The sequence below is a fragment of the Pistacia vera genome, unplaced genomic scaffold (assembly GCF_008641045.1).
Source record: "Pistacia vera cultivar Batoury unplaced genomic scaffold, PisVer_v2 Contig338, whole genome shotgun sequence".
Classification (NCBI taxonomy): Eukaryota; Viridiplantae; Streptophyta; class Magnoliopsida; order Sapindales; family Anacardiaceae; genus Pistacia; species Pistacia vera.
In genome coordinates, this window is record NW_022196155.1 from 503,098 (window position 1) to 529,772 (window position 26,675).

At 37.2% G+C, this 26,675-nt stretch overlaps 5 protein-coding genes across 6 annotated transcripts; 2 read left to right on the top strand and 3 right to left on the bottom strand.

Annotated features, from left to right (window-relative positions):
- Window positions 1–251: 251 nt before the first annotated feature.
- On the top strand, window positions 252–2,121 carry LOC116138152 (protein TIC 55, chloroplastic). The gene is made up of 2 exons (XM_031423895.1): window positions 252–706; window positions 816–2,121. Exons 1-2 carry the CDS (start codon window positions 306–308, stop codon window positions 2,119–2,121), a joined length of 1,707 nt encoding a protein of 568 aa, XP_031279755.1. The 5' UTR covers window positions 252–305.
- Window positions 2,122–7,151: 5,030 nt separating this feature from the next.
- LOC116138153 (aspartyl protease family protein At5g10770-like) lies at window positions 7,152–9,237 on the bottom strand. The gene is given in 4 exon segments (XM_031423897.1): window positions 7,152–8,089; window positions 8,180–8,387; window positions 8,390–8,601; window positions 9,195–9,237. Coding segments are annotated over 4 exon segments (1,302 nt in total). The 3' UTR covers window positions 7,152–7,250.
- A 2,621-nt stretch (window positions 9,238–11,858) lies between these two features.
- On the bottom strand, window positions 11,859–20,193 carry LOC116138129 (dynamin-related protein 3A-like). The gene is given in 20 exon segments (XM_031423874.1): window positions 11,859–12,356; window positions 12,782–12,881; window positions 13,071–13,123; window positions 13,242–13,385; window positions 13,510–13,652; window positions 14,104–14,146; window positions 14,528–14,626; window positions 14,973–15,059; window positions 15,364–15,501; window positions 15,590–15,682; window positions 15,791–15,883; window positions 16,231–16,340; window positions 16,439–16,487; window positions 17,024–17,137; window positions 18,312–18,371; window positions 18,451–18,519; window positions 18,982–19,083; window positions 19,183–19,211; window positions 19,313–19,595; window positions 19,685–20,193. Coding segments are annotated over 20 exon segments (2,385 nt in total). The 5' UTR covers window positions 20,051–20,193; the 3' UTR covers window positions 11,859–12,146.
- A 763-nt stretch (window positions 20,194–20,956) lies between these two features.
- On the bottom strand, window positions 20,957–23,541 carry LOC116138154 (zinc finger CCCH domain-containing protein 22). The gene is made up of 4 exons (XM_031423898.1): window positions 23,422–23,541; window positions 22,999–23,310; window positions 22,716–22,776; window positions 20,957–22,127 (listed from the first exon to the last, which is right to left on the bottom strand). The coding sequence occupies exons 1-4, from the start codon at window positions 23,539–23,541 to the stop codon at window positions 21,136–21,138; spliced, it is 1,485 nt and encodes a 494-aa protein (XP_031279758.1). The 3' UTR covers window positions 20,957–21,135.
- Window positions 23,542–23,750: 209 nt separating this feature from the next.
- LOC116138192 (spindle and kinetochore-associated protein 2) lies at window positions 23,751–26,345 on the top strand. Of its 2 annotated transcripts, none has more exons than XM_031423917.1 (6): window positions 23,751–23,979; window positions 24,117–24,247; window positions 24,331–24,426; window positions 24,531–24,656; window positions 25,429–25,468; window positions 25,868–26,345. In XM_031423917.1, the coding sequence occupies exons 2-6, from the start codon at window positions 24,125–24,127 to the stop codon at window positions 25,939–25,941; spliced, it is 459 nt and encodes a 152-aa protein (XP_031279777.1). In that variant the 5' UTR covers window positions 23,751–23,979; window positions 24,117–24,124; the 3' UTR covers window positions 25,942–26,345. The 2 variants fall into 2 exon arrangements, with proteins under 2 accessions (XP_031279777.1, XP_031279778.1); XM_031423918.1 differs by having other exon boundaries at window positions 24,122–24,247.
- The last annotated feature ends 330 nt before the right edge of the window (window positions 26,346–26,675 follow it).

A 26,675-nucleotide genomic window follows, 5' to 3' on the forward strand; every position in this document is an offset into this window, starting at 1 on the left:
ATGGGCCAGTACTTATGAAACGGCGTCGTTTCTCGACATAAAGCTTCCAATTTATTTTCTCTTTTGTTCACCTAATCAATGTACCGAAGATTTATACGACAAGAGGTTACGTAATTGTAAAGCTTGCACTTTGCCCAGATTGTGTGGCTAGGAGTGGGGCACCGTGTATCCATCCAGAAAGCAACTCACTGTTTCACTTTGAATTTCTCTCTTCCACATGGCTCTGTTTCTTCTTTCTTCTCCACCCCTCTCCCTCTCCCTCTCCCTCTCATCTTTCATCTCTTCACCTTCTTCAACACCCCATCATGGCTTTGTCATTGCACCCATTTGTTTCTCCTCGCTCCACTTCTCTCTTCAACTTCCCTACACCGAAGCCTACTACAACTATAACCCTCCAGAAACATCTTAAATCAACAACTGCTGTAAGAACCAGCTTCCCAAAATGTCATGCAGTGGCTGATATAAGTACCAGTAGTGTGACGGAAGATGATCATCAGGTTCTTGTGGGTCCTTCCAGTGAAGAGGAAAGGAGAGGAGAAAGATTAGTGGCGGACTATGATTGGACTGAAGAATGGTACCCACTTTACCTCACTAAAGATGTCCCGGATGATGCACCTTTAGGTCTTACTGTGTTTGATAAGCAAATCGTCTTGTACAAAGATGGCAACGGGGAGCTTCGCTGCTTTCAAGATCGCTGCCCCCACAGGTATAATTTTATTTGTCTAGTTTTGTGAATCTTTTTAACTAGATATGATGATAAATTTTGTATCTTTACATTTCAAATCTCTGATTGAGCTGAGCTATGGTTGATATAGGTTAGCAAAACTTTCTGAAGGCCAGTTGGTTGATGGAAGACTTGAATGTTTGTATCATGGTTGGCAATTTGAAGGCGAGGGTAAATGTGTTAAGATACCTCAGCTTCCGGCGGACGCCAAAATTCCTAAATCAGCTTGTGTTCGAACTTATGAGGTGAAGGAATCACAAGGAGTTGTGTGGGTATGGATGTCACAGAAGACACCGCCAAACTTTGGTAAAATTCCATGGTTTGAGAACTTTGCCAGGCCAGGGTTTCAAGACACTTCAACAATCCATGAGCTTCCTTATGATCACTCTATACTCCTTGAGAACCTAATGGATCCAGCTCATATTCCCATCTCACATGATCGGACAGACTGGACTGCGAAAAGAGAAGATGCCCAACCGCTTCTTTTCGAGGTGACTGAACGTTCAGACCGCGGATTTGCAGGCTGGTGGGGGAAGGAAAAAGATGGTTCCAGGCCAAACTTCTTACGCTTTGAAGCACCATGTAATCTTCAGAATAACAGAGAATTCGTTGGCAAGGATGGAGTGAAGCATTACTTCACTGGTCTCTTCCTTTGTAGACCAACAGGACAGGGAAAATCCATGCTTATTGTAAGGTTTGGAGCTACTATAAGATCGCCCTTGTCAAAGATTTTACCTAAATGGTACTTCCATCAGAATGCAAGCAAGGTTTTTGAGCAAGATATGGGGTTTCTCTCATCCCAAAATGAGGTTTTAATGAAAGAAAAAGTACCTACAAAGCAATTGTACCTTAATTTAAGGTCCTCAGATACATGGGTTGCCGAATACAGGAAATGGATGGATAAAGTTGGGCATGGGATGCCTTATCATTTTGGGCACAGCACCATTTCTCTGCCTAAACAACCCGCTGTGGTGGAACATGCACCGGCTGGGCTTGTTGCCGGAGTTTCAGCTTCTTCACCAGCTAAGGGTGGCCTGGGAACAATGCATGCTCCAAATTTGGCAAACCGATATTTTCGGCATGTAATACATTGCAAGAGTTGCAGCAGCGTTGTCAAAGCTTTCAACACTTGGAAAAATGGGCTTGTGGCAGCGGCTCTTGCACTTTCTGCTTTGGCTATTCTAGCTTCCGGAAGGCAGTGGAGGACCTTCCTCGTAGTCTCTGCAACCTTGTGTTTGGCTGGAGTTTATGCTTGCTCAACTGCTATTGCAATTGAACACTACAAATTCATAAAACACACAGGAGATTGTGAATCAGCAAAGCGATACCTACTGTTTTGTATTTCAGTGTCGATTGTCAAATGTAGGTCCTTTTCTCTTAACCTTCTTCAACTTTAAGCTTTTTCTCTTTATAATGTGAATCACCAAACATGTAGCAAACCATAAATAGTTGGAGCAATATAGAAGGGATAGTTTTTTACCATATATCATCCAATTGTTCGGTCTGATCTTTTGAATAGAATCTCAGATACAAGCATATACAATTACAATGTTAAATCTCTGTGAATATAAACAATAACTTTCCTTTTCTAAAGCACCAAGCATATGTTTAGCTGACTTTTGCCGTATAAATCAACTGTACACCCTGAGTTAGGCTATTCTCCGATGATGCCTAACAGTCCATCTCAATCAAAACTTGGGTATCTCACCCCATGTCTGATAGTCATTGCCTTCCATCATGCTGAGTTGCCAGGAAACGACGACTCTTCCGAATAAAATAATCTTTGAGCTTTAGCGTTTCTGTATGATGATCTACTCTCACCATTTGTTCTCGAGTAGGAACGTGTGTTGTTGCAGGGGTTTTTGATAGTCCAATGGAGTTTCAACTCCAGAGTTTGAATTCAAACTTCCAGACGAAACATCTGATTCACTTCGTCAAGTGTCTAAAAAAGCCGAGTGAAAGTAGTTCAGAATTTGAGTCAAAAATAATAAAATTTAATAATCAAGCATAACGCCAGTAATAACGAGCTATTCCATATGATAAAGCAGAAGATGAAATGAAAATCAAAGCAATACATGAATATAAGAATAGTTGCAATTGTATCTCCACATGCTGAACCATAAAAAAACCCTTGAAGAAAACTTTTGAGACAATTATCAATGAGGATTCCAACAGATCAAGAGTATGTTATAAATTTCTAACCAAGGAAGCTAGTACGACTCATTACATCCACTTGAGATCAGTTAGTTAATGATGCAAACCAATTTCTTATCAAGAGTATATCAAAAGATGATAAAGAGAATAAGCAAACAAGAGACCTCTCTAACCATGAAATCTTTTAACCACCTGGACAGCTTGTTGCAAGACAAGGAAAACTTCCGCATACGTTTTCTGATAGCAGCAACCTCGTCCCGCCTCTGTAAAGCTCTTCAACATGGTTTCTCTGCATATTGAGTAATTACAGGGTCAAAATTTGCTATAAGTATACCCACCCAAATGTTAATGCATTGTTAAGAGAACTTATATCCATGTTGCCTTAAGATCTGGTGGTCCTGCTAAATATCATGCTAAAAATTTGCCAAAAATACAAATACCTCCATCCAAAATAAAGAATAAACCATGCGAATACCTGTAAAGTTTCTGGATGCAGGTATTATGAAGGTTCCTTGAATGATTGACCTAGCACAAAATGAGAGCGCATATTCTCAGTAAACGCATATGAGGAAGTTCTCCAAATATAAATCTAAACGATTTTGGTAAAGGAGAGAGCATCAATCTCTGTAAGGTTTTCTTTACTCTCATAGTGAATGGCTCTTATTGCCCTGAATAGTAGATGAGGTAATCTAAGTGATTACCGAACTACTAAAATCCTTGTGTTAATTTTCTCTACTACTTTTACCTCGTATTTACTTGTGAATTATTACTACTGATTAGAATCAGGTCTGCACAATTTTGCTTTCGGATGATCTCATGTTTAACAGATTTCATATGACATATTAAATGGAGCAGGTGTAGAATATGATTCGGTTGTCACAGTTGTATGCTTCTTTAACAATTATGATAACAAAATGGTAGAGTTAACATGCAAGGATTATACTTAAACTTGCGCATCGCGCATAACAAACTTATTCAAGTTTCTTGAAGTACAAGCATTAAACTAGGAATACATTATTCAAAACATAAATTTAAGCAAGAGAATTTCAGCTTCTTAATTTTCAAGTGCTAAGTTGGAAGATCATTCCTCTTTAGCTGAGCTTAGCTGCAACCACCGGGACCAAACCCAACCCTCTGTCCAACAATATATGGTGGACCTCTTTTCCCCTTAGTTGACTGTTGCCCAAAATAAAATTAGGGTCATCAGGTCTGCTGTCTGAAAAGCTAAACACACTTGGCTAAATCCTTTTTATATACCACCATAATTCCCTTCACATCCAGCTCCAATTCAACCCCACCTTTGAAGAAGAAAGAAATCTTGGTATTACAACTTCATCATAACTGCGAAAATCATAACAAGTATCAAGTTCATCGTCACTGGTTTTATCATCTTATATTTTGACATTTGCTTACGGAAGCTGATCTCAGGGCCACATACAGGGATGGTGGCAGAGCCGTGAAGGTTGTTCCAGAATCGGTAAACGTTTCGAATTTAGTATACTCTGAACTGGCTACTGGTAGCTTTTCCAGCGATGGTCATTCCAGTTACCATAATATCGTAAAACAATGACTGTTTGGGAGAAGTGGTTATTGGAGTGAATTGACGAATTTGTTTTTGATATCGTCATCAGATTTGCCCAAGGTTATGTATCCAGTGGAACCATAAGAGACGGATAGCCGTAAGAAAAGTATTTTGGTAAGTTTGTGATATAAAGGATGTGGATTTCGAGCGAGACCCATTAACCCAGTTACCATCAATATCGGCGGAATATTAGTGCCACATCCGAAAATGTAAGGGGATTTGACAATGTGCCAAGCCATTCATTATGGTTAACTTTTCAGTTGCTACGTGGCCATTGGAACTACCGTACCGATGAGAATACCGTAGAAGCGTATTGGAACTGCAAGCTGGTTCGAAATCTGCATGTACAGAATCAACAAATTTCTTGTTACAAGAATAGTTTAGTTCCAAAAAGAATCGGGGCACGCGATCATCTATCTTTAAATTCATGACGGAGATACATTTAAAATAAAATAAAATAAATATTAAGGTATTTTACTGGTAAACAGGCTTTCGACCGGCATGGAACGGAAGAATAAGTCGAGGATTTGGTGGATCAAATAACGGGGTTTTTTGTTTAAAACATTTAAGGCATGGCTTGCACTGCGTCCAAGTGATGTCGCTACCAGTGTCCAAAAGGAGAGTAACAACTTGTCTTGGCGTTCCCAGGAATACAGTAACATAGAACTCCCCATTTGATAGAAAAGGCACGGCACCGACTGTTAAGCCTTTGTTCGCTTTAAATGGTCATCATCATCACTACCAGAATTTGGGCTTGAAGATTCTGGATTGAATGGATTTGGCTCGGGCTCGGTCTTTGGCAGAATTTCCGTGTAATTTGGAGATTTTACTTTGCCCTCATTTATGGTAGAGCATGGACCAATTTGCTGACAACCTCTAGAGATGCTTTGTTTGGAACTGAAACAGCAAGACATAATATTCTGTCAGACTCTCAATAATAATTACAACAAAATAATAGCCTTTTTAATTAATTATGAAAATTCAAAAACTGTGTATAATTAATGTATAGAACCTTTGGTGGAAGTCCGGTTGCAAACAGTTGGAGGCAATAGAGAACTGACTCAACAATGTGACATCAGAGCATTGGGCTTCGCTTGCTTAGCATAACTGTTCTTTACAGAACAGAGAAGACATAAAAAAAGAAGAAAGCTGGAGGAGAAACCTGAGAAACATGGAGATATAAGTGGAAAGGGAAGAAGCTTAACCTTAGGCTTACTAGCAAGAACGTGCAAACTTGTTTCTGGGTTGCTTTATATAAGCAGCTGGCCGAAGCATTGGAGGAGACCGTAAAATCTAATCGCATTAAGTGCAAGCATTGGAGGAGACCGTAAAATCTAATCGCATTAAGTGCAAGCTAGTCTCCTTTTACTTGATTTTCGAATGTGCGGACACTTTGTTTTCTCATTAGCTCCATACACAACAAGATCGTACAGTTATAGATGACAAGAAACGTACAGTTATTCAAAGTAAAGTCATAGACGACAAGATAGTACAATCATTTTAAAGTAAAGTCATAAACGACAAGATACATACAGTTATTTCAAAGTAATGATTTATCTTTGTTTGTTCAACTTTTTAAACTTTTTCTATTTAGTATCTTATATAAACAATACAAAAACGTATTGGTTTTAATATTATTATTAATTCAAAATCTAATAATATTCTATTTAACTCAAAATTTAATAATATTTTTCACAATAAAAGTTTATAAATTAACAAAACACCCTACCCATCTAAGCTAAGTTGCTGCCAAAAACCCGTTAGCCGCTAGTCACCGCGGACATTAAACGATGTACGATCGGCTGAATCTTATCGATCATGCACCAATTGGTGTGTTCCGACCAATAACTCAAACTAATTGATCCCATTTTTCTCAAGCTGCAAGTGCTGAAAAAACAAAAATAGTAAAGTTTATATGGAAATGGCCGGCCATGTCAAAGTAATTCCCAATAACTTCATAATTCATATCAGTGTGGAACCAGTCTATAATTAGTTCAAATCTTGATCAAATAAAAGAGTACTGGAAAAATCGAAAATCACTTTAGTTTCTGGTGGAGGGCCCTGAGTTAACTGAGTCCAGTATTTCTGCGTTTTGTTCTTCAAAGCTTAATCTTTATTGGGTTGAAAAGTTTTGAACCACAGGAGAGAGATGTTTGCAACATACGCTATGAAGTGACATCTCAACTTCTGCAAGGAAGCACCCAGAGTGACATCTGCAACATATGGTGAAGCAATTCCCCATTAAAACACTGATCATATCTCAAGCTTAATTAATTCCAGCTAAAAAAAACAGTGCATTGTCATTATCAACAATTAAGCGGATCGCTATCCTGTAGAATCAGAATTGATATGTATTTCTTCCTCGTCCACATTTCATATCTCAAGCTTAATTCTAGCTTAAAAAAACAGAGTATTATCAACAATAAGTGATATGTTTTGTCAACATCCGTATACTTATGTTTTATTATTTGTACGATTTCGTACACTTGCAAAAATCACAACACGAATGAAATAAATTGAAGTTTTTCCATTAATATTAATATTCTTTTAGCAACTTCTTTCATCCAGTGTGATTAATGAAATAAATTGAAGTTTGATCACAAAGCAAAATATCATAGAAAACATTTGGAAGTAGATATATTTATATAAGACCATTAGTTAATTGATCCCAGCACGACTCAAGGAGCCGCAGCTAGCTAGTTATTACATCGATCACACCCAAATTTATTTAGCGAGTATACGGACAGCCTTAATAATTGGGTAACTTTTTCCATTAATATTAATACTCTTTTAGCAAGCACGGGGACCAAACCCTACCCTTTTTCCAGCAACATCATAGTGCACTTCCATCCCTTGTTGCTGAATGTTCCCAATTAAAGCCCCATCATCTTCAGTAGGATTTGTACTAAAGGCTAAGCACACTTCTGTCAGGTCTTCATTGAAGGGGATCACAATTCCTGTCACGTCCATCTGCAGTTCAACACCACCTTTAAAGAATATTGACATCTTTGGTATTGTAACGGTATCATACTTACTAAAATCGTAACATGTATCCAGAAAGCCACTCGGTTTCACCATCTTATATTTCGACATCTTCTTACGGAAAGCTAACTTTAGAGCCGCGTAAGCCGCGCGTGGCAGACGTGAAATGACTGCGCCGGAGTCAATAGTCCCTCCAGCTTTCTTGAAAACCTGACTGTCAATCGGTAGTTTATGTCCGCCAAGACTCAGTCCAGTTATCTCAACATCATAAGTTTCAGAGTCTGTGGTTAATGGTGTGAAGTTAATCACCTTGTTTGTGAAACTATTGGTCTTGCCAAAAGTTATATATCCAGTACTGGAGCCGAAGAAAGCAGGCAGACAATATGAGAAGTAGTTTTTGAACAAAGAGGAAGTTTGTGATATAATAGATAATCCATTTCGATCGAGACCCATTATCCCGACCACTCCTTCATCATCGCCAGTGTAGTTGTGTGCACAAACCATAATAAAATTCGGCTCGGTAAATTGCAATTGGTTGTCTGCTGACTCTATGACCAACTTTTCTGTTGCATAGGAGCCGGACAGTGAAGTGCCGTCGACATAATTATAACTTACAGGACAAGCTTTTTCGGAAGTGCAATTTCCTCCTGCAAGGACAATAACAAAATTTCGTTGATGGAAAGTATAATAAAATAGCAAGTACTGCAGTAGTACTAACAAAATTTCAGTAAAATTACCATTAATTTGACTGCAAAATGATGAGCTGCACGAAATACTCTTATATGATTTGGACTTGGATGGGTCGAATATGGGATCCACTTGCTTTGCGCAACCAGTTTTTGGACAGGGCTTGCACTGAGTCCAGGTGATGGCGCTACCAGTGTCAATTACGAGTGGAACACTCTGTTTCGGAGTACCTAAGCTTACTTTAATAAAGTAACAATAACAGCTCCAACAGTATTACCCGATATTGTAGGGATGGTAAACTCCTCTTGTGTCTTAATTGATTGGTTGCGCCGCCTGGAATGAATTAACTCAACTCGATATTGGTCTTGGAGTAGAATTTGGGAGAGAGAGGGAGTGCTTGATTTCCCTCGTGTAAGTTGAGAGCATGACCCATACTTATTTACTACTTCGAGAGTAGTCGCTTTCCTGGAAACTGAATCGCACAAACATGCGGGGTTTTAGTAAGTATCATAAGATCACATCTCAACTCAATGTAAAATAAAGAGAAATTTTTACATGTTCTCAAGTGCAAATAGTAACTAACAGAGAGATGAGATTTATCTATTGATAGAACATATTAGTAATAGTATTATGCATGACCTGGTGGCGAACGGTTGCAAACAGTAGATGGCAATAGAGATTGGACCGAAACAATGTGGCTATCAGCATTAGTGTTGCTTGATGAACAAAGAGGGCTCAAAGAAAGAACTGAAACCAGGATGATAAACCTGAGGTACATGGTCGATATGGAATTTGTTTCTTACAGCCAACTAAAGCTCACACTCTCTGCTGTATCTTGGCAGTCCTTATATAAGCAATTGAAGATGAAGGCTTAATTATTGTACGAACTAGAGAGCATTTGGAATCAAAATTTATGAATTAGATAATCCACAAAAATTCAATCCAATCCATCCTTAGATTTTAAGAATGGATTTGATTGCATCGGATCCTATCCAATCCACTATGTTTTACATGCCGAGTTTCATGTTGCAGCCGGGCCCGGAAATACTCGAATTAAATTATTACCTTTCCCATCAAACACACGGTTCCTTAGCCTCGTGTATTGCATTTCCACTTTTTTTTTCCGAGATAAATTATAACTCAAACTAGTTGATCCGATTTTTCTCAAGCTGACAAGTGCTGAAAAAACAAAAATAGTAAAGTTCATTATGGAATGGCCGGCCATGTCAAAGTAATTCCCAATCACATCATAATTCATATCAGTATTTCTGGTGGAGGACCCTGAGTTAACTGAGTCCAGTATTTCTGCATTTTGTTCTTCAAAGCTTAATCTTTATTGGGTTGTAAAGCTTTGAACCACGTGAGAGATATTTGCAACATATGGTGAAGCAATTCCCCATTAAAACATTGATCATATCTCAAGCTTAATTCCAGCTAACAAAAACAAAGTATTGATTATCAGCAATTAAGCGGAATGCTACCCTGTAGAATCATACGAGAAATAAGTGATATGTCATGTCGAGTTTTTAGGCTTTCATATTGGCCATTCTTTTCTGAACTGGTCTATATTTCTCCCTCATCCACATTTATGTGAATCAAGAAAATTTGAGAATCTATATTTCCCATTAGCAACATTGTTTATTACTCTTTGCTGAATATTCCCTAACAAAATAGATACATTTTCATCGCGAGTCCCAATAAAACCTAAACACACCGTCCATTATTTGAGCAAGCCACTAACTAGCACAATCAAAAGTTTCATTTCATGGTGGGAGGGGCCAGATAATATCCACTGTATTTGGTTCCATACACATTTCAACCACCTAGAAAGACCGAAATCGGTCCCAACAAAAAGAAGGAAAAGAATGGAGAATCAAAAGCAACGTGTGGGAATGGATTCCTCATTTTTTTCAGAATAATCAAACCACTTCTCACGCCAACATATTTAGTGGTAGAATGAGCCATAATTGGAAACCCTAGAATATGACCTTACAAGTAAGAATGTGGCCTTTCCACTACTTTGAGTTTAGACCCCAAAGGGACATAAAAATGAGCAACACATGGTAAGAGCCTCCCTGCCAACAACTTAATTGACTAATTGATAAGAGCTTGAAAATACACATTTACTTGGTAATTTATGGAGATTATTTGTAGGAAATTAGGTTTAAATTGAGTAATTTGATTTAATTATTTTACAATTGTTTTTTATGGGATCACAAGTATGTTTTTAGTGTTGTCAGGTCTCCAATGCTTAAAGATGTTATTTAGATGAAGAATAACATTGGAGATGGAAAAAGTGACGACAAGGAACAAACGATTCACAAACCGAAGCTGGATTAAAGAAGTTATGGGCATGTTTGGCTTATTATTTCTACCCATATTCTCAATCATATTCTCCAAATAATGTTTGACACATTATTCCAGAAATATTACCCTATTTTTATTAATTACTTTTAGACCCCATAAGGTTATTAATTTCATTAAATACCCCCTGAAAAAAAGTTTAAAAATTAGCAAAAACACCCCCCGCGACCCATACTTGCCAGATTCCGGCAACCACCGTCGGTGGTAGCCAGAATCTGTACAACGGCCTACCTACAGACCAGAAATGGCCGAAAGTTCACTGATTTGGCCTTTTCTGGCCAGATCCACCACGGATCTGGCCGAAAAAGGCCAGATCTGGCCGTTAGCTTGGCCGTCGTTTACCGTAAACGACGACCATATCTTTGGCCATCGCTGACGGCCAAAGATGGACTTCTTTTGATGTTTTTCGGTCGTCAACGGCAATATTTAGCCGTAGATCTGGCCTTTTCCAGCCAGATCCGTGGTGGATCTGGTCGGAAAACGCCATAGCGACGCGTTACGACATAAATCCAACCGGTCTGTGTTGTAACGAAATTTTTCGGCCAGATTCCGACGGTGGTGACCGGAATCTGGCACTGCAAGTGGTGGGGGTGTTTTTTTCATTTTATATATTAGGGTATTTAATTAAATTAGCAAACCTATGGGCTTTTTCATAAATTTTTAAAGTTTACCTCGTAATATTCTCCTATCCAATTATCCAATATTATTCCTAAAATCCTATCCAAAATAATAAACCAAACGCACCCTATAATGTTTTGAAGTTGAAGTTGAAGTTGGATGGATAAAGTTGGGCACGGGATGCCTTACCATTTTGGGCACAGCACCATTTCTCTGCCTAAACAACCTGCTGTGGTGAAACATGCACCGGCTGGGCTTGTTGCGGGAGTTTCAGCTTCTTCACTGGCTAAGGGTGGCCTGGGAACAATGCATGCTCCAAATTTGGCAAACCGATATTTTCGGCATGTAATACATAGCAAGGGTTGCAGCAGCGTTGTCAAGGCCTTCAACACTTGGGAAAATGGACTTGTGGCAGCGGCTCTTGCACTTTCTGCTTTGGCTATTCTAGCTTCAGGAAGGGAGTGGAGGACCTTCTTCGTAGTCTCTGCAACCTTGTGTTTGGCTGGAGTTTATGCTTGCTCAACTGCTATTGCAATGAACACAAACTTCAGAAGAACACACAGGAGATTGTGAATCAGCAAACGATATCCACCATCTTGTATTACAGTGTCGATTGTCAAATGTAGGTCCTGTTTCTCGTCTTAATCTTCTTCAACTTTTAAGATTCTTTTTCTCTTTACAATGTGAATCACCAAACATATAGCAAACCATAAATAGTTGGAGCAATATAGAAGGGATAGTTTTTTACCATATATCTATCCAAATTGTTCGGTCTGATCTTTTGAATCAGAATCTCAGATACAAGCATATACATATTATAATGTTAAATCTCTTGTGAATATAAACCAATAACTTTACTCGGAAAAGCTCTAAATCCTTTTCTAAAGCACCAAGCAAATGTTCTTAGCTGACTTTTGCCGTATAAATCAACTGTACACCCTGAGATTAGGCTATTCTCCGATGATCAGCCTAACAGTCTCCATCTCAATCAAAATTTGGGTATCTCACCCCATGTCTGATAGTCATTGCCTTCCATCATGCTGAGTTGCCAGGAAACGACGACTCTTCCGAATAAAATAATCTTTGAGCTTTAGCGTTTCTGTATGATGATCTACTCTCACCATTTGTTCTCGAGTAGGAACGTGTGTTGTATGCAGGGGTTTTTGATAGTCCGATGGGAGTTTCAACTCCAGAGTTTGAATTCAAACTTCCAGACGAAACATCTGATTCTACTTCGTCAAGTGTCTAAAAAAACCAAGTGAAAATAGTTCAGAATTTTGAGTCAAAATATACAAAATAATAAAATTTAATAATCAAGCCTAACGCCAGTAATAAAGAGCTTTTCCATATGATAAAGCAGAAGATGAAATGAAAATCAAAGCAATACATGAATATAAGAATAGCTTGCAATTGTATCTCTATCTCTACATGCTGAACCATAAAAAACCCTTTAAGAAAACTTTTGTGACAATTATCAATGAGGATTCTAACAGATCAAAAGTATGTTATAAATTTCTAACCAAGGAAGCTAGTACGACTCATTACATCCACTTGAGATCAGTTAGTTAATGATGCAAACCAATTTCTTATCAATAAGTAGGTCCAAAAGATGATAAAGAGAATAAGCAACCAAGAGACCTCCCTAACCATCTGAAATCTTTTTAACCCACCTGGACAGCTTGTTGCAAGACAAGGAAAACTTCCCGCATACGTTTTCTGATAGCAGCAACCTCGTCCTGCTCCTGTAACAGCTCTTCAACATGGTTTTCTCTGCATATTGAGTAATTACAGGATCAAAATTTGCTATAAGTATACCCTCACAAATGTTAATGCATTGTTAAGAAAACTTATATCCATATTGCCTTAATATCTGGTGGTCCTGCTAAATATCATGTTAAAAATTTGCCAAAAAATACAAATACCTCCATCCAGAAATAAAAGAATAAACCATGCGAATACCTGTAAAGTTTCTGGATGCAGGTATTATGAAGGTTCCTTTTAGAATGATTGACCTAGCACATTAAAATGAGAACACATATCTTCAGTAAACGCATATGAGGAAGTTCTCCAAATATAAATCATAAAAACTGAGCAATTGGAAAATGAAAAACAAGATGGTATTAAAATTACCAAAAAGTGCATTATGGCTTTCGGAACTAAGTCTTGAATGTTCTTTCTGACAATGTCATAGTAAGACTGCAAGAGCAATTTGGTTACATGTATTTCAACTGCTTCATGCTCTGTCATTTCAAGTGGCCTTAAGATGGCTGGGGGCTGTGATTACCAGAAAAGATAAGAGAGAGCAGGAGAAAGTGATTTAATTAAAACCAAAAAGGAAAAAATTGAAGAGAGAGATCACAAATTATATATGAATATGCTGCTGTCAGCACTCTAATACCTCTCTCAGCTAGATAGTGGATGGTAACCGCTCCCCATTATGGAGAGTTTCACTAAGAGATCCACTAGCTGAACTCTCTCCAGATTGGGCCCTGCTCCCAAATAATGATGAAAAGCCCCAAGTCCTTGAAGATGAATTACCACCTACATTACAAGTTTCAAAGCTATTGCTCCTGTTAACAATTATGCCAGAATGCTGGATTGCCATTGCACAAGTACACATAACAAACATGCTTATATTATTCAGCAACTCTTGTAGCTTGTATCCTCTTTCCATAAACTATTTAAAGTTCAAAATTCTAGTCCATCTAGAGCTTTTACAACTACTTTCATACTACCCATTGGCAAACAACAATTATCCTTTTAAATCTGTCTGACAAAAAGTAAAAAGTTCAAGTTTTTGCATTTACTGGTAACTTAACAAAAGAAGATTGAATTCTTCAACAATCAAGTATTACATAACCACACCATTATATTTCACTTCCCCCAATTTTCCAAATCAGAATAAAGCCATTAATTGGAACAATCTACATTGATCATCCTCCACGGAAAGAATTAAAAACAGACTCAAAAAATATCAAAGATAGGAGTCTACCTGCTGAGACAGCTTTCTGATTATTTGATTGAGAACGACTTCCCTGTAAAGGCCAAGCATAGAGTAAACAAAGAGTGCAAGAAATCTATGCAGTATGATGTTAATATATATAAATATACATACACAAATTGCCTATCTACACTAAGTCTTAGTTAAACATGTCTAAAAAAATTAGAGACATATCCTCATAAAAGAACTCTCAGCAAAAGCTAAATCAATGTTTAAATTGGTTGGTACTGAAAAGGCAGAGGGCTACAATCCATTTTCACAGGTATGTATTGGTTAAACTCTAATTTCCCATTCTTTCTTTGCCTGAAACAGAGTACATGCACAATTATTTCCACTACTGTATCCATGGGCTTCTCTTCTGCAAGAAAGCTTTCTGATCAAGTATTGTTCAAAATTTTCAAATGAAAAAAGGTACCTGGTTAGCTAAAACACCATTCATCATTGATTTAGGGCGAACAGTCCAAGATCTGTGGCCCATTTCAGATGTGAGTAATCTATCAGCATCCACACCATCCTAATCATATAAAGAAGAACAAATGACACACAGTTATACGACCGGCATAATTTAGTGGTTGGACTTTTAATTACGTTACAAATAAATAAATAAGTGTATATACATTGAAATTTCATGAATACAAATTCATATTTGATTTGATTCACGAAATTGTATCATATTTGGATCAAATTTGAACATAGGTAAAATCATGCCATGTGCTATGAGATTCAAACTTGTATCTCAGCAGCTGCCCCTAGCCAGAGTCACTGACAAGCCCACTGTTGGTCTTCAAATGAAAAACATTGATTTTTTACAAGAATCACACTGAATTATATATATTTTCCATCAAAGTAGTAATTGATACCTGAGATGACCTCAACTGCTGCATGGCGAATTCAACAGCTTTGCTCCCTCCAATAAAACCTGGGTGAGAAGAATTTATGTAATCCATCTGAAATTTTAAAAAAGATAATCAATGAGTTGAAAACCAAATACATGAAAACAGTTAGAAGCTTAAAGGGCAACATTTCAAGACGTCATACACAGTAAACGAACAAAGATTGCTGTAACTAAGGCACAAATCCATTTGACAGCTGAATCATGCAGTCAAAGGAATCAATGACATTCACTTTGACAATATTAACCAAACAGAGCTATTTATCTAGAATTCTCATACCACTTATTATTTTTAATTATACCCAACCTGAATTACAGAATTGACTACATTCTTTAAGAAATTAGAAACATCAAATTACCTCCATCTCAATAAGATTTCCTATCATTTTCTCCGCTGGTCTTACACCATCACGCAGAAACTTTCCCATGACATCATCTAGACGCCTTCTCAAAATGGGAAACCGTTGAAATTCGGTTACCTCACAAGCACGGCTCATCTGCAGAAATAAATTTATTTTCCAGTACACAATAACATAGTATTAGAAATTATAGGCAGTACAAGCACACACACAGTACTTTATTCACCTTAATTAGTTCATCATAGACAAATCTTAGACACTGAAGGCAAGGATCTAACAGTAGAGCAATTTGTTTCCTAACAAGAACTTCAAATGGGACCTGAAACACCAATACATGAAATTATCAATGAATGATAAACATGCTGTCCAAGATAAAATCATTAGGTTAACCAATAGGAAAACCAATGTAAAAGTTATCATTTCTCACCTCTGGAACAAATAATGCATTTCTTAGACCAGTGGCGTTTTGAATAGCCATCCAAATATCTTCATCACTCAGATCTTGACATGGGTCCACCTCCTATCAAAATTCCTATGTAGTTAGTAACCAGGGGACAATCAACATCTTTTTAGAATTGCAACATATTTCCACAGATAAAAAGGTAAATGCAGAAGGATTTAACATAAAAAAAGGATAATTACAGTTAATTAATGTTCTAAATTAAATGGTGTCACTCCAGCTAAACAAATTTCATGGGGAATGCACATTAACTCACATAAATAGAACTAAGCAGAAGAGGTCACTAACAGTAGTAGCAGTGACTAAAAGCATTGTTCAGTTTAAACATAAAAGAGATATTAAGAATATGCTTGAATAAGTTCAATGGTTGAGAATATTTAGTATGCACATGAAAATTGATTCCACACCTCCAGTGTCTTCACAAAAATTGACTGAAAAATGTAGTGGATCCTTGCTCCTCCAGACAATTCTTTTGTCGACATCTCCTGACTTTTTCCATCCACCATAGTGGAAAAGGCTGTTATTCAATGAAGAAGACGCCAAAAAGGGAAAATTAGCAACAGCAAACTCAAAACAAATAAAATTCTGTCAAGAAATGGACCAATGAAAGTTCACCTTCACAGTATTTTGCCAGAATGCTCAACAAAATTGCTTCTTGTTCAGCCTAAAAAATGGTATGTGACAAAATTCTTAGAGATACAAATGGCAACAAAATTTATAACCCAACAAAATCTTGTATGAGTATGGCCACCAGGGCCAAATCTAAACAGATATTTGTCATGCAATGCATTATATTTCAAAAAGAAAATGACAACAACCACGTAAACAACCATCACCCTTGAGACATTCATTTGCTGGTGACATTTGTTTTGTTAAATTTGGGAAAGTACAAAAGGAAACATTGCCTGGCACACTATACGACTAACATTGGCATTCTATCAATATCTGTTTTAGTTAATCAGCTTCTGTGTAATGTATTATGCCCTAAAGAGCATCACAATACATAATACAAGAACAACACATCAGTGCAATGGTCATAATTACTAGTCCATGGCTTCAACTTACTAGAATAATAAATTCTTATATGCAAATGATGACAATCCAACTAGACAGGAAAAAACCACTTCAAAAGACTTCACCTTAAGCATCAGAAAATAGTTGAGAATATTATGATTTCTAAATTTATAAAGTTTAACTTACTTTTGATTCCACAACTTGTCCATATTTCTGCAGCTCTTTTGCAACAGCAGTCAAACGTGAATTCAGCTCAGCCTTCAAACTTGGAAGAACAATTCTGACATGCTGCTCCAGGATCTGAAACAAAAAATGGGCAGATACATATGAAACAAGACACAGAGTGACTGGTATCTGAAAATAAAAGCCATATCCCGTAATCCTACAACCACTATTCTAAAATTACACTTTCATTCTCATCTTAGTTTAGTAAGCTATAACACCTTCATTAAAGACTACAATATTGTAGGGCACAAAGAGACAACCAGAAATTGAAAATAAGACAAAAAGAACCGACAAAAATACTAAAGCTAAAATCTATAAAAGCTACCAATATCAAACTTTTCCCAGATTTCACAACATAAACCTCTCATTTTCATTTTGGATACTGAAGCCAAAAAGAAAATTTTACAACACATATAAAGATGTTTTAAGAGGGAAGATACTTTTTGGAAACATTCAAAAAGTTTAAGTACTCTACTTGCAAAATTAAAGAAATCATTTGCTTTCCTGCTACAAGGATGTTTGGATTCTTGTCTAAAGAACAGCATGATTTTCCTTAAAAGAATCAATATGGCTCAATGTTATTGGTGAGACAGATATATTGCATTAGAATTTGAGCTTTTCCATTGTTTAGATATTTCAAAATTTTCAGTGAAGCATATCATGCAATGTATGCCACAAAATCATATTACCTCACAACTGCAACACTGTAAATGTACAACACGTATGACTGCTTTTAAAATAACGCTTATTCCTCGATTTTATTTTAGATTTTAACACCAAATAACATAGTTTATTAAGGTACTTGAACACCAAAAGAGTAGGGCACTACTAGCTTTGCCTTTAAAATTTCGTGAAATGTAGGTAAATGATTTTCAATATGTGGGATTTTGTACATTTTGTTGAGATAGGAGGAGCATGTTGCAATGAAATAGTCCATCAGGCACTAATTCCTTCTCAGATGTTAAGGCTGATCCAGGTTAACACTCGAAACCATGACATAGTCTATCCCATAGTTATAAATAAATGGTTAACTCATGAAGTTCCATTGGTGTATATCTCACTTTGTTTCATGAAGAATACTTTAAATAATGTTTATGTAAAATTAAATTGTTTATTCATCCCAATTTCAGAAAAAAAATCCCAATGCTAAAAGATAAAACATAACTCAAGGGAAGCCCATGAATTCACAACTAGTAGTATCAAGCATCAACACAAGAATAAGGTGTTCTATTAGGAAAAGCAAACCAACCTGATTCAGCTTCTTTGCTAATTGGGGAATACCACAACGATCGGAGAGACCATTATACTCCTGCAAGACCAAAGGCAATCAATAAGCAGAAAATTTTAAAGATTAGCTTAAAATGTAATTTGAGGAAGTAAAAAATTACAGGATGATCACAGAAAAACTGCTCCTCATATGCAAGCGCATCCCGAATGCTCCGATTTTTATTAATGTCCTGTGAGAACAATTGAAATTAGGCCTAAACCAAGTAATTCAACACAACCCATAAAAAAGAACAAAATGTTGCTCAACCAACATTCAATAGAATGACTATAAATCCAAAATAGCATAGATGGCGGTAAAGGAAACCAGAAAAATCATTCAAAATAATCTCTTAACAACAGTGAACAACATGAAGTGAGTAAACTGAAATTCAGAATACAAAACCACCCTAACTTGATCATGATACTTGAGGTATAATTGGATGACTGGGTAAGCATTTATTAAAGAAGTTGAAAAAGAAATAAAGATAGAGAAATCTGGCAATGAAAAGTCCAAGTACTACAAGTCCTATTACATGATAAAAATTGCACTTTTTTTCTTAAAAAACAGAAACCAGAACAAAATGTTCAGTTAATAACAATGCCATAGATAAAACTTAATGGAGTTGGAAATAACAATTTATAACTATGTATACCTCCTGACATCGATTCACAACTCCAACATAACCAAGGCGAAGTGGAACAACTTTACCAAGCAGAAAGTTGCATCCATTAGTACCCCTGTCCATTATATCAAGCTACAGACACCCACAACAAAATGAATACCACATTACATTGTTACTTAAGCACATACTCAAAAGATGGGTTGTGATAACTGTAAGACATATATCACAAACCTTGGTGATCACACCAATTGTACGAGTACCTGTTAATAAAAACAAAAAAGGAGCATCTCACTTGACCAGAACATTAATAACAAATTGAAGTACTTAAGATATAAGAAGCACACACGAGTCTTGTACTTACCAGTTGGATCAACATCTCTAGCCATTTGAAGTGCATCAGAAGTAGCCAAATCAGAATTGGCTGGACTAACTGCCAATATAATACAATTTTCTTGCCTGATATAGTCCATTATCATCTTTCTAATTCTCGTTTCTATATCAGTCGGCTGGTCTCCAACGGGAACCTTAGTGATTCCAGGTAAATCAATAAGTGTCATATTAAGCACATTTGGAGACGATATTTTTAACCCAATCTGATTCTCCGAAACTCCCTTGTTACGCCCTGCTTCTCTATCAGTCTCTGCCTGCACTAAACAAGAACAAATTAGTCATCAAACATTCATCACAAAAAAATTTCACAACATTACTTCATATATATTTACTAAAACATTACCAAAATTTCTCGGCGCACTTTAGTGAAATCATAGAACCGCTTTCCAGGCAAGTGACGAAACTCGGCCCACTCTTTACCGTCATCATCCGGTTTTCTCGGCCGGTTCTCGAGCATCAAAGCCAACGGCCGTCGCGTGCAAATATCGCAGCCACGTGGCAGAAAGTCGCGGCCAACAAGCGCTTCTAGCACGCTGGACTTACCGCTGCTCTGGCTTCCAACCACCGCCACCTGCGGCAGCGATATCTTGGACAACTCGCCGGAGACGGGCGTCAAAATATCTTGCAACCTGTTAATAGTCGGTATCACTGATGAGCCAATAGTAGTGCAACAAGTAGAGTTAACGCATGGACTTGATAATTCGCCCATTTTAGTTTGATTTGAATTTAAACAGAGAAAGTCTAGCGGTTTTTATAGTAGCGTTGGCTAAGTATTATAGAAATAGTTCTTGAAGAACAAGTAAAATAAACTAAAATTAAAAGTTAGCGTAGAAAGTGGGAAAGTTAAAATGACAAGACTGACGTTGGTTGAGAGTACAGGGTGGCATATGAAAGCCTGAAAAGTGAAAATTTGTGGGCAACAGGACCCACTTAAGTGGACCCGCCAAACACACGAGCCAGGGCCAATCTCTTTGCAATGAACCACATTACTCGTCAATTTGAGTAAACGACTTTTTGCCAACCCAAGTCTTGCCTTAGCGACACTTTCACACACACAAAGTTTCAAAATTTCTTTTACTACCCAAAATACACTTCCCTTAAGTTGAAATCACACTACTCATCAAAATACCAAAATCACCAATCACCGACCGATTCTGACATCGTTGTGACCCAACCCATCATCATTCTCTTTTCCCCGTTCATCACTCACCAAAAACCCTTAAACCTTGTTCCCGTCGACCTCATCAATAGCCGATAATCGAATGATTTGTGAAACGCATAACAACCCATCCCAAATCAAATTTTAACTAATCTCGACTATCAAAATTCAACCTGTCACCACCAAAAGATTTACCGATCTTCTCTCTTCAAAATGCTCAACAGTCTGGACCGAGTTTACTTTCCATTCGCCACCAAATCGCAAACCTAAGGGGAGTGTATTAAGATGGTAACAAAATAAAAATTTGGGTATTAGAGTTGTATTTTGAAATTTTTTGAGTGGAAAAGTGGCATTAAGCTAAACCTTGGATGGGAAAAAGTCGTTTACTCCAGGAAAATTCCTTCAACGTTGCTATTGCACAATGCTAGTTACCGTCACCGTTACAATTCCTACCAAACCATTGTTGAGTTCAATGTATTTATAAAAAAGATGTACTGTTCATTTGCTGAACAATGAAGGATATCAGTAATCATCTTTCGGTGTGATTCATTGGATGATTTGTAGTGCAAATTCAAGCCATAAATATAAATTTTAACACTGTAACACATAATGATGACTACATGATTTTACTAGTCTCAAAACTTAAGCCATTTCTTTTCTTTTTCTCTGCGAGAGACTGCATTTGATGCAGATGCATGGGCTGCTTCTGCCTCTGCTAATGCCTGTCGAGTCTCGTTTAGCTTCCTCATTGCAGCTTCATAAACAACTTTCTCTTTTTTGTTCCTTTGGACCATCTCTTCCAGCTTCTCAATTCGGATTCGCAGGTCCTTCACCTCCTCATCATAAGCAACTAGATCCTTCCTATCAACCCTCTTCTCTTCTCTTGAACCTTTGTGCCGCTGCGTCTTGTATAACTTGCCGTTCACAGCTTCACCATGTTTTGCAAGCTGACTATTGATGAGAGAAAAAACATCTGGCCTTGATTCTACTTCATCTCTTGCAGCTCGAGCTGCAGCTGCAAATTTCTTTTCGCGCTTTCTCTTGCCACCTCTACTTCGTTTCTTTAATTTATTCTCTTTATCTTCTTTGTTTTCATGGGACTCCAAAGCATGATCAAGAGATTGCTTTGGTGGAAGGACTTTCACAGAGATAGGGTCCAACATTCCCTGCCCGGATGCACCTAGACCCATCCCTTCACGATAACCCATATTGGCCATCATCTTGGAAGCGATGCCCCGGGTGTGATTCTCCCACTTTGCAAAAATGACAGTGTCTGTCTGGATGCCCCTTTGTAAATCAGTCATCCCATCAAATCCTAAACCCTGTGAGGTATCTTCTTCATAGTCACTTGAATCAGAGAGTTCCGAGCTTAAGTCACTCTCTTCTTCATCACCCATCTGGGCATACTCAGACAACGCTATGGCTTCAATCCCAAGCTTTGCAGAACTTCCATCATCTCTAAAAACAACCTCCCCCATTCTGAGTTCATCATCCCATGATTCAAGTTCAGCCTTTCTCCAAATGCCCACTTTATCATCTGAGAGAGCCCAAATAGTGGATCCCACCAATGACTGCTCCCAAATTGTTGGATTATACTTCTTCAAGGAAGACAATGGGACATCAATTCCTGCACATATAAACTCACATCAATCTTAGGTGCTGGAATACAAGCATAAAAATGATAAAAATATGAGAAGCAATATTGATGTATATAGCACATAGAAAGTACAGCAATTGTTACATAAAATACAAGTAACAGAGACAAACTTATTTAGTGCCATGTCCAAAAGATCATCAGAAAGATTGGGAGATTAAAATTTCCAGTACAGAATCAGATTCAACATGGAAAGAGTAGGGTTAAACAAAGGCATTGGCCAGAGCCATTTTAACACAATGGTAGCCCTCTCAGGTTCAATCTTAACATATACAGAAAGGAAGTGCGTATAAGAGCAAAAATAGCTCAAGGAAATTATTATCAAAATTGCCACAATTTTGTTGCAATGGGAACAAAAGAATGATGGTGATTTCCTACTTCAATTTCATGTGAACTCTCTTCAATTTTCAAGATTGCAATAAACCACTTCCACTAATGCTATACCCCACGACCACAAATTGGCTTTTCCTAAATGGAAAGAACAATGCAGCCAAAAGACAGTGGAATTTCGAAACAAATTCCAAGATTAAAGGTCCGCAAAATACAACAGTCTTAGCATACCATGTGATAAGCGGCAGCTAGAACCAAATCGACATCGTTGTTGCACAAAGAACTTGCATATCTGCACTAGCAGATCTTGCATTAGTACAATAGCTAACAAAACGTTGTGACTATTACTTTATAATCTAATCTACATAAAATTTCAGCTACGAATTATACCAAGTGTTTGTTAACTAGCTTCCAATTAACTGTTTCTCACATTCATAGCAAAATCAGTTCAAATTTACTGACCAAATAGTAACATAAGAGACTGAAACTTAATAAGATCAAAAACTGTACGGACCAGCATATCTTCGGATGTAGGCGTGAGAAAAGAAATCTTTGCGGAGTCAGAGTCTTCGAGCCCAACAATTTGACCATCATACCACCGGCCATCGTTGTAACGGAATCTACATCTCGATCCAACGGTGTAGGTTGTGTCCACCAACGGCTCCGGTTCAACATCGAACGGATCAAGCGGTTCGACTTTAACATCCTCAGTGGCAGCATTTGAACCACATAGCACGTAATCCACTTCTCGTAGTAAACGCGCACGTTTAAGGTGAAGAAGCCCCTCCTCCGCATCTTTAATGGCCTGAACAACCTCTTTATGCACCTGAGAGAATTGAAGAACAAAGTTGCGGAATTTATTGTTATTAACTTATTATTATTATTATTATTAATCAATGGCAAATTATTAATAATTAAAGCAAATTTAAATTAATACCTCGAGAAGTTCGGAATTGGTGGGGTCAGATGCTAAGGCGTCGTTTAGGGCGGAGAGAGAGTCTAAAACAAGCAAATTGACAACGAGGTCGACCAAGAGATCTTGAGAGAGAAGAAGCATGCGGTAAAGACCTTGAAGAAACTTCTTGTTCGATGTTGTTACGAGCCCTATTTTTGAAGAGGAAGATTAAAATTAGACCCGTATTTAAGCCCAAGCCCAAGCCCACCAACCCATTTTTTATTTTATTCTTGGTCAAGAAAAATCAAAAACTAATAAAGAGGCGGCAAATGACTGCAATTTACAGTCTTACAAAAGCGGGTTCTTCCGTTATTTTGAGAATTTGAAATTTAAAACTCGAGTTCACGGTAATTCGAATATCTGAACCGGAGTCTAGTAGATCCAAACAAGTTGCGGCGCTCAGACTAGCCGGCGAAGTGGAATCAGGTTGTCGTCTCCGGTCACTTATCCAACGAGAAAAGTTGTTCTCACGACCGTAGAGAATCTTCTAGACTGTGTCGTCCGTCATCGTTGCCGTATTAACAGTGAAACCAACATCGAGTAAGCCCTTGAATCTCAATTTATGTTATTTACAAATAAAATCCCAAGAAAAATGGATTTTTAAAAAATTGGTAAGTGGAGCTAAATTCAAAAGTTTTCTGTAAATTTAGTGAGCTTATGCTGTTTGATGAAATTAGTATAGAAAATGGGGCATCATAATCATCATGCAACGGACGATTTGGTGAATCTGTTAACCAGAGCAAACCATGATCTCAGTATGATTCAATACAAGCTCGAGAAAGAATTCCAACAAGTTTACCCTGAAAATGTAAGACATAAAAATTAAATACAGGCTTTTATTTTTATTATTGTTCTTATGACATAAATATATTCTCGAAATGTTGAATTCAGGCTAATCCGATGAAGCTGGTTTCAAGGATAAAGAAAGTGCAGGAAGATTTGTCAACTTTGAAGGAACAGTGTCGTGAACTCTTAGCAGCCAAACAGGTACTTTTAATTTCAAATTATCAGATTAATTTTTTAGTGTTTTGTTAAAGTGATTCCATGGTGATCATGTTAAAGTTGATCTTGGTTCTTAATTTCATTGTAAGGATTTGATTGATAAGGCACGTACAACTCTTGTTGGGAACAGAAGTTTAGTCCAGAAGATGCAAGCTTCCCTGGACATTCCTGTCACCAGTGAGTCTGAAGATCCTGCATTTGCTAGCTTCAAGGAGGTAGAAGTTGTAATTGTATTTTAAATTCTGCATTATGATTGGCAAAACTTCATTCTCAGTACAATTAATAGTCCTAGATATATTGTAATTCAAAAGTATTACCTAGCATTAGAGCCTACAATTTTAACATAAAGGAAGCAATCAAAGAATTATGGAGTTATGGCTATGAAAGATACTGATGAATAGAAGTCAGCATTAATTTTATTACTATAGCAAACTTTGGGTGTTCAACTTCATGAGAAACAAACTGACACAATTCAGTTTGATGTTCGCATGTTCTTTTCATGATTGAAGAGTCAACTCGTATATGCTGAGTTACTTTTGTATATGTAGCACAATATTTACACTTGATTCAGTCCAAGGTGGAATGGTAGAGACAATGTTATGTTGTCTTTCATCGTGAAAAATGTTCTGACATTCATCTTTGTGGAAACCAAATCGAGTGTCTTGGTAATTGAACTTTTAAACCTAAAAGTTTATGTTATTATCAATGCGCTGATGCGGAAAGTTGCCTGTTTTCCAAGTGGTGTCTGAAGTGTTTGCACCATTTGCCAGCAAGCAACCAAGATTGAACTACAGTGTGGCTTTCCTTACAACAAAATACCCAGGAAGAGATGACTTCCGGGTAGCTTTTGCTTCACTAACAAGAATCAAAGCCTAAAATTTTCTATCTTATATCATGTTATGGTTACTTCCACTTCATCCGCTATCCTAGAAGCATAAAATGTTTGGAAGACAACTTTATCACCCTTTTGATTTTTGATTTGTGCAGATTATTGATGAGTGGACGGTTCAATTGAGATCAAGAACAGGTGAGGATTTACAACTGGTTTCTATACCCTTTAGTTTTCCCTGGTGGTGGTCATTGACTTTAAAAGCATTCTTTATTTTGGTAGAGGGGTTATGAAATCTGGATTTTGCTAAGCTGTGAAGTTTATGTTCTCATTACAAGTGCGCAAGAAACACAATTATGGTGTAAAATTCCTGCAAAGGGAAGCTTTATTTAAGATATGGAATTCAGATCAATTTCGGTGGACAGTGGATGATGTGATCGTAGCCTAGGATGCTCAGTCATGAGTGATATGGTGGTTCTTGTTCGCATTTTACTTGTTAATTTAGTTAGCAGGATGATAGAAAGGATGGGTAGAAGTAGACTTCCTCAAGTTTGTTTGAGGACCACTTGTTGATCAAATACTATTTTATTGTTGCAGGAGATGAGAATCATGACTCGGATTCTGAGGATATCAACAAATTACTTTTCTCAGCTATTGTTGAAAGCAACTGAGCAGCTTCAGCGTACAAATCTTTATCAGTGCCAAATTATAGTATTTTCTTGCTACAAGGGATGATGAATTGAGGATTTCAGAATCGTTTAAAAATTGAAGTGCAAATAACTACAGTTTGTTAGTCATAAGACCAATGAAATGTTGGTCTTATAATCTACTGAACAGATTCTAGTTAACTTATAGTTTGTGATTGATAATGTCCTACTTTATTCTCCTTTGCGCTTCAGTTATGCATAAGCTAAAATTCTCAATTACATTTCCCCAGCCTCCGTTTTTTAAACAATAATACTATGCGTATTTACGAGTATACTAACCAGTGTATTAACCTTTGTAAATATAAAGCATAGTACGGATACCACAAGCATAGTATGGATACTATATATAATTTTAACAAAGGTTAGTAAGATCTGTGAGTATGGATAGCATTACTCTTTTTTAAATTTATGGGCTATCAGGATCGGTAGATTTCAGTTCTTATTGTTTGATAAGTAATTAATTGAAGGGGCATCTAGGCAATTTGTTGCTTTCGCTTTCATGGGTTTACTTTTGTTTTATATGTTAAACCTTTTCTGTCATATTCTCATTCCAGGAAACAGATAGAGATGAAAAAGCCTGCGCCCACAGTGCAGTTTATTCCATCATCTGTCCTGTTTTAATAACAAACAAGAGAACCACTTGTAGGAACAACTATGTACAGGTCTCAGAATATACAAATGAGAGCCAATAGGAGGCC

What these genes read in the sequence shown, in the direction of transcription:
- LOC116138192 (XM_031423917.1), top strand. Translation starts at nt 24,125, where the DNA reads ATGGGGCATCATAATCATCATGCAACGGACGATTTGGTGAATCTGTTA. An exon ending in CATTTGCTAGCTTCAAGGAG is followed by an intron (nt 24,657 to 25,428) that starts GTAGAAGTTGTA and finishes TGATTTGTGCAG; the next exon opens with ATTATTGATGAGTGGACGGT. An exon ending in TCAATTGAGATCAAGAACAG is followed by an intron (nt 25,469 to 25,867) that starts GTGAGGATTTAC and finishes TTATTGTTGCAG; the next exon opens with GAGATGAGAATCATGACTCG.
- LOC116138154 (XM_031423898.1), bottom strand. Translation starts at nt 23,541, where the DNA reads ATGCTTCTTCTCTCTCAAGATCTCTTGGTCGACCTCGTTGTCAATTTG. An exon ending in CCAATTCCGAACTTCTCGAG is followed by an intron (nt 23,311 to 23,421) that starts GTATTAATTTAA and finishes CAATTCTCTCAG; the next exon opens with GTGCATAAAGAGGTTGTTCA. An exon ending in CTACATCCGAAGATATGCTG is followed by an intron (nt 22,777 to 22,998) that starts GTCCGTACAGTT and finishes CTGCTAGTGCAG; the next exon opens with ATATGCAAGTTCTTTGTGCA.
- LOC116138152 (XM_031423895.1), top strand. Translation starts at nt 306, where the DNA reads ATGGCTTTGTCATTGCACCCATTTGTTTCTCCTCGCTCCACTTCTCTC. An exon ending in CAAGATCGCTGCCCCCACAG is followed by an intron (nt 707 to 815) that starts GTATAATTTTAT and finishes TGGTTGATATAG; the next exon opens with GTTAGCAAAACTTTCTGAAG.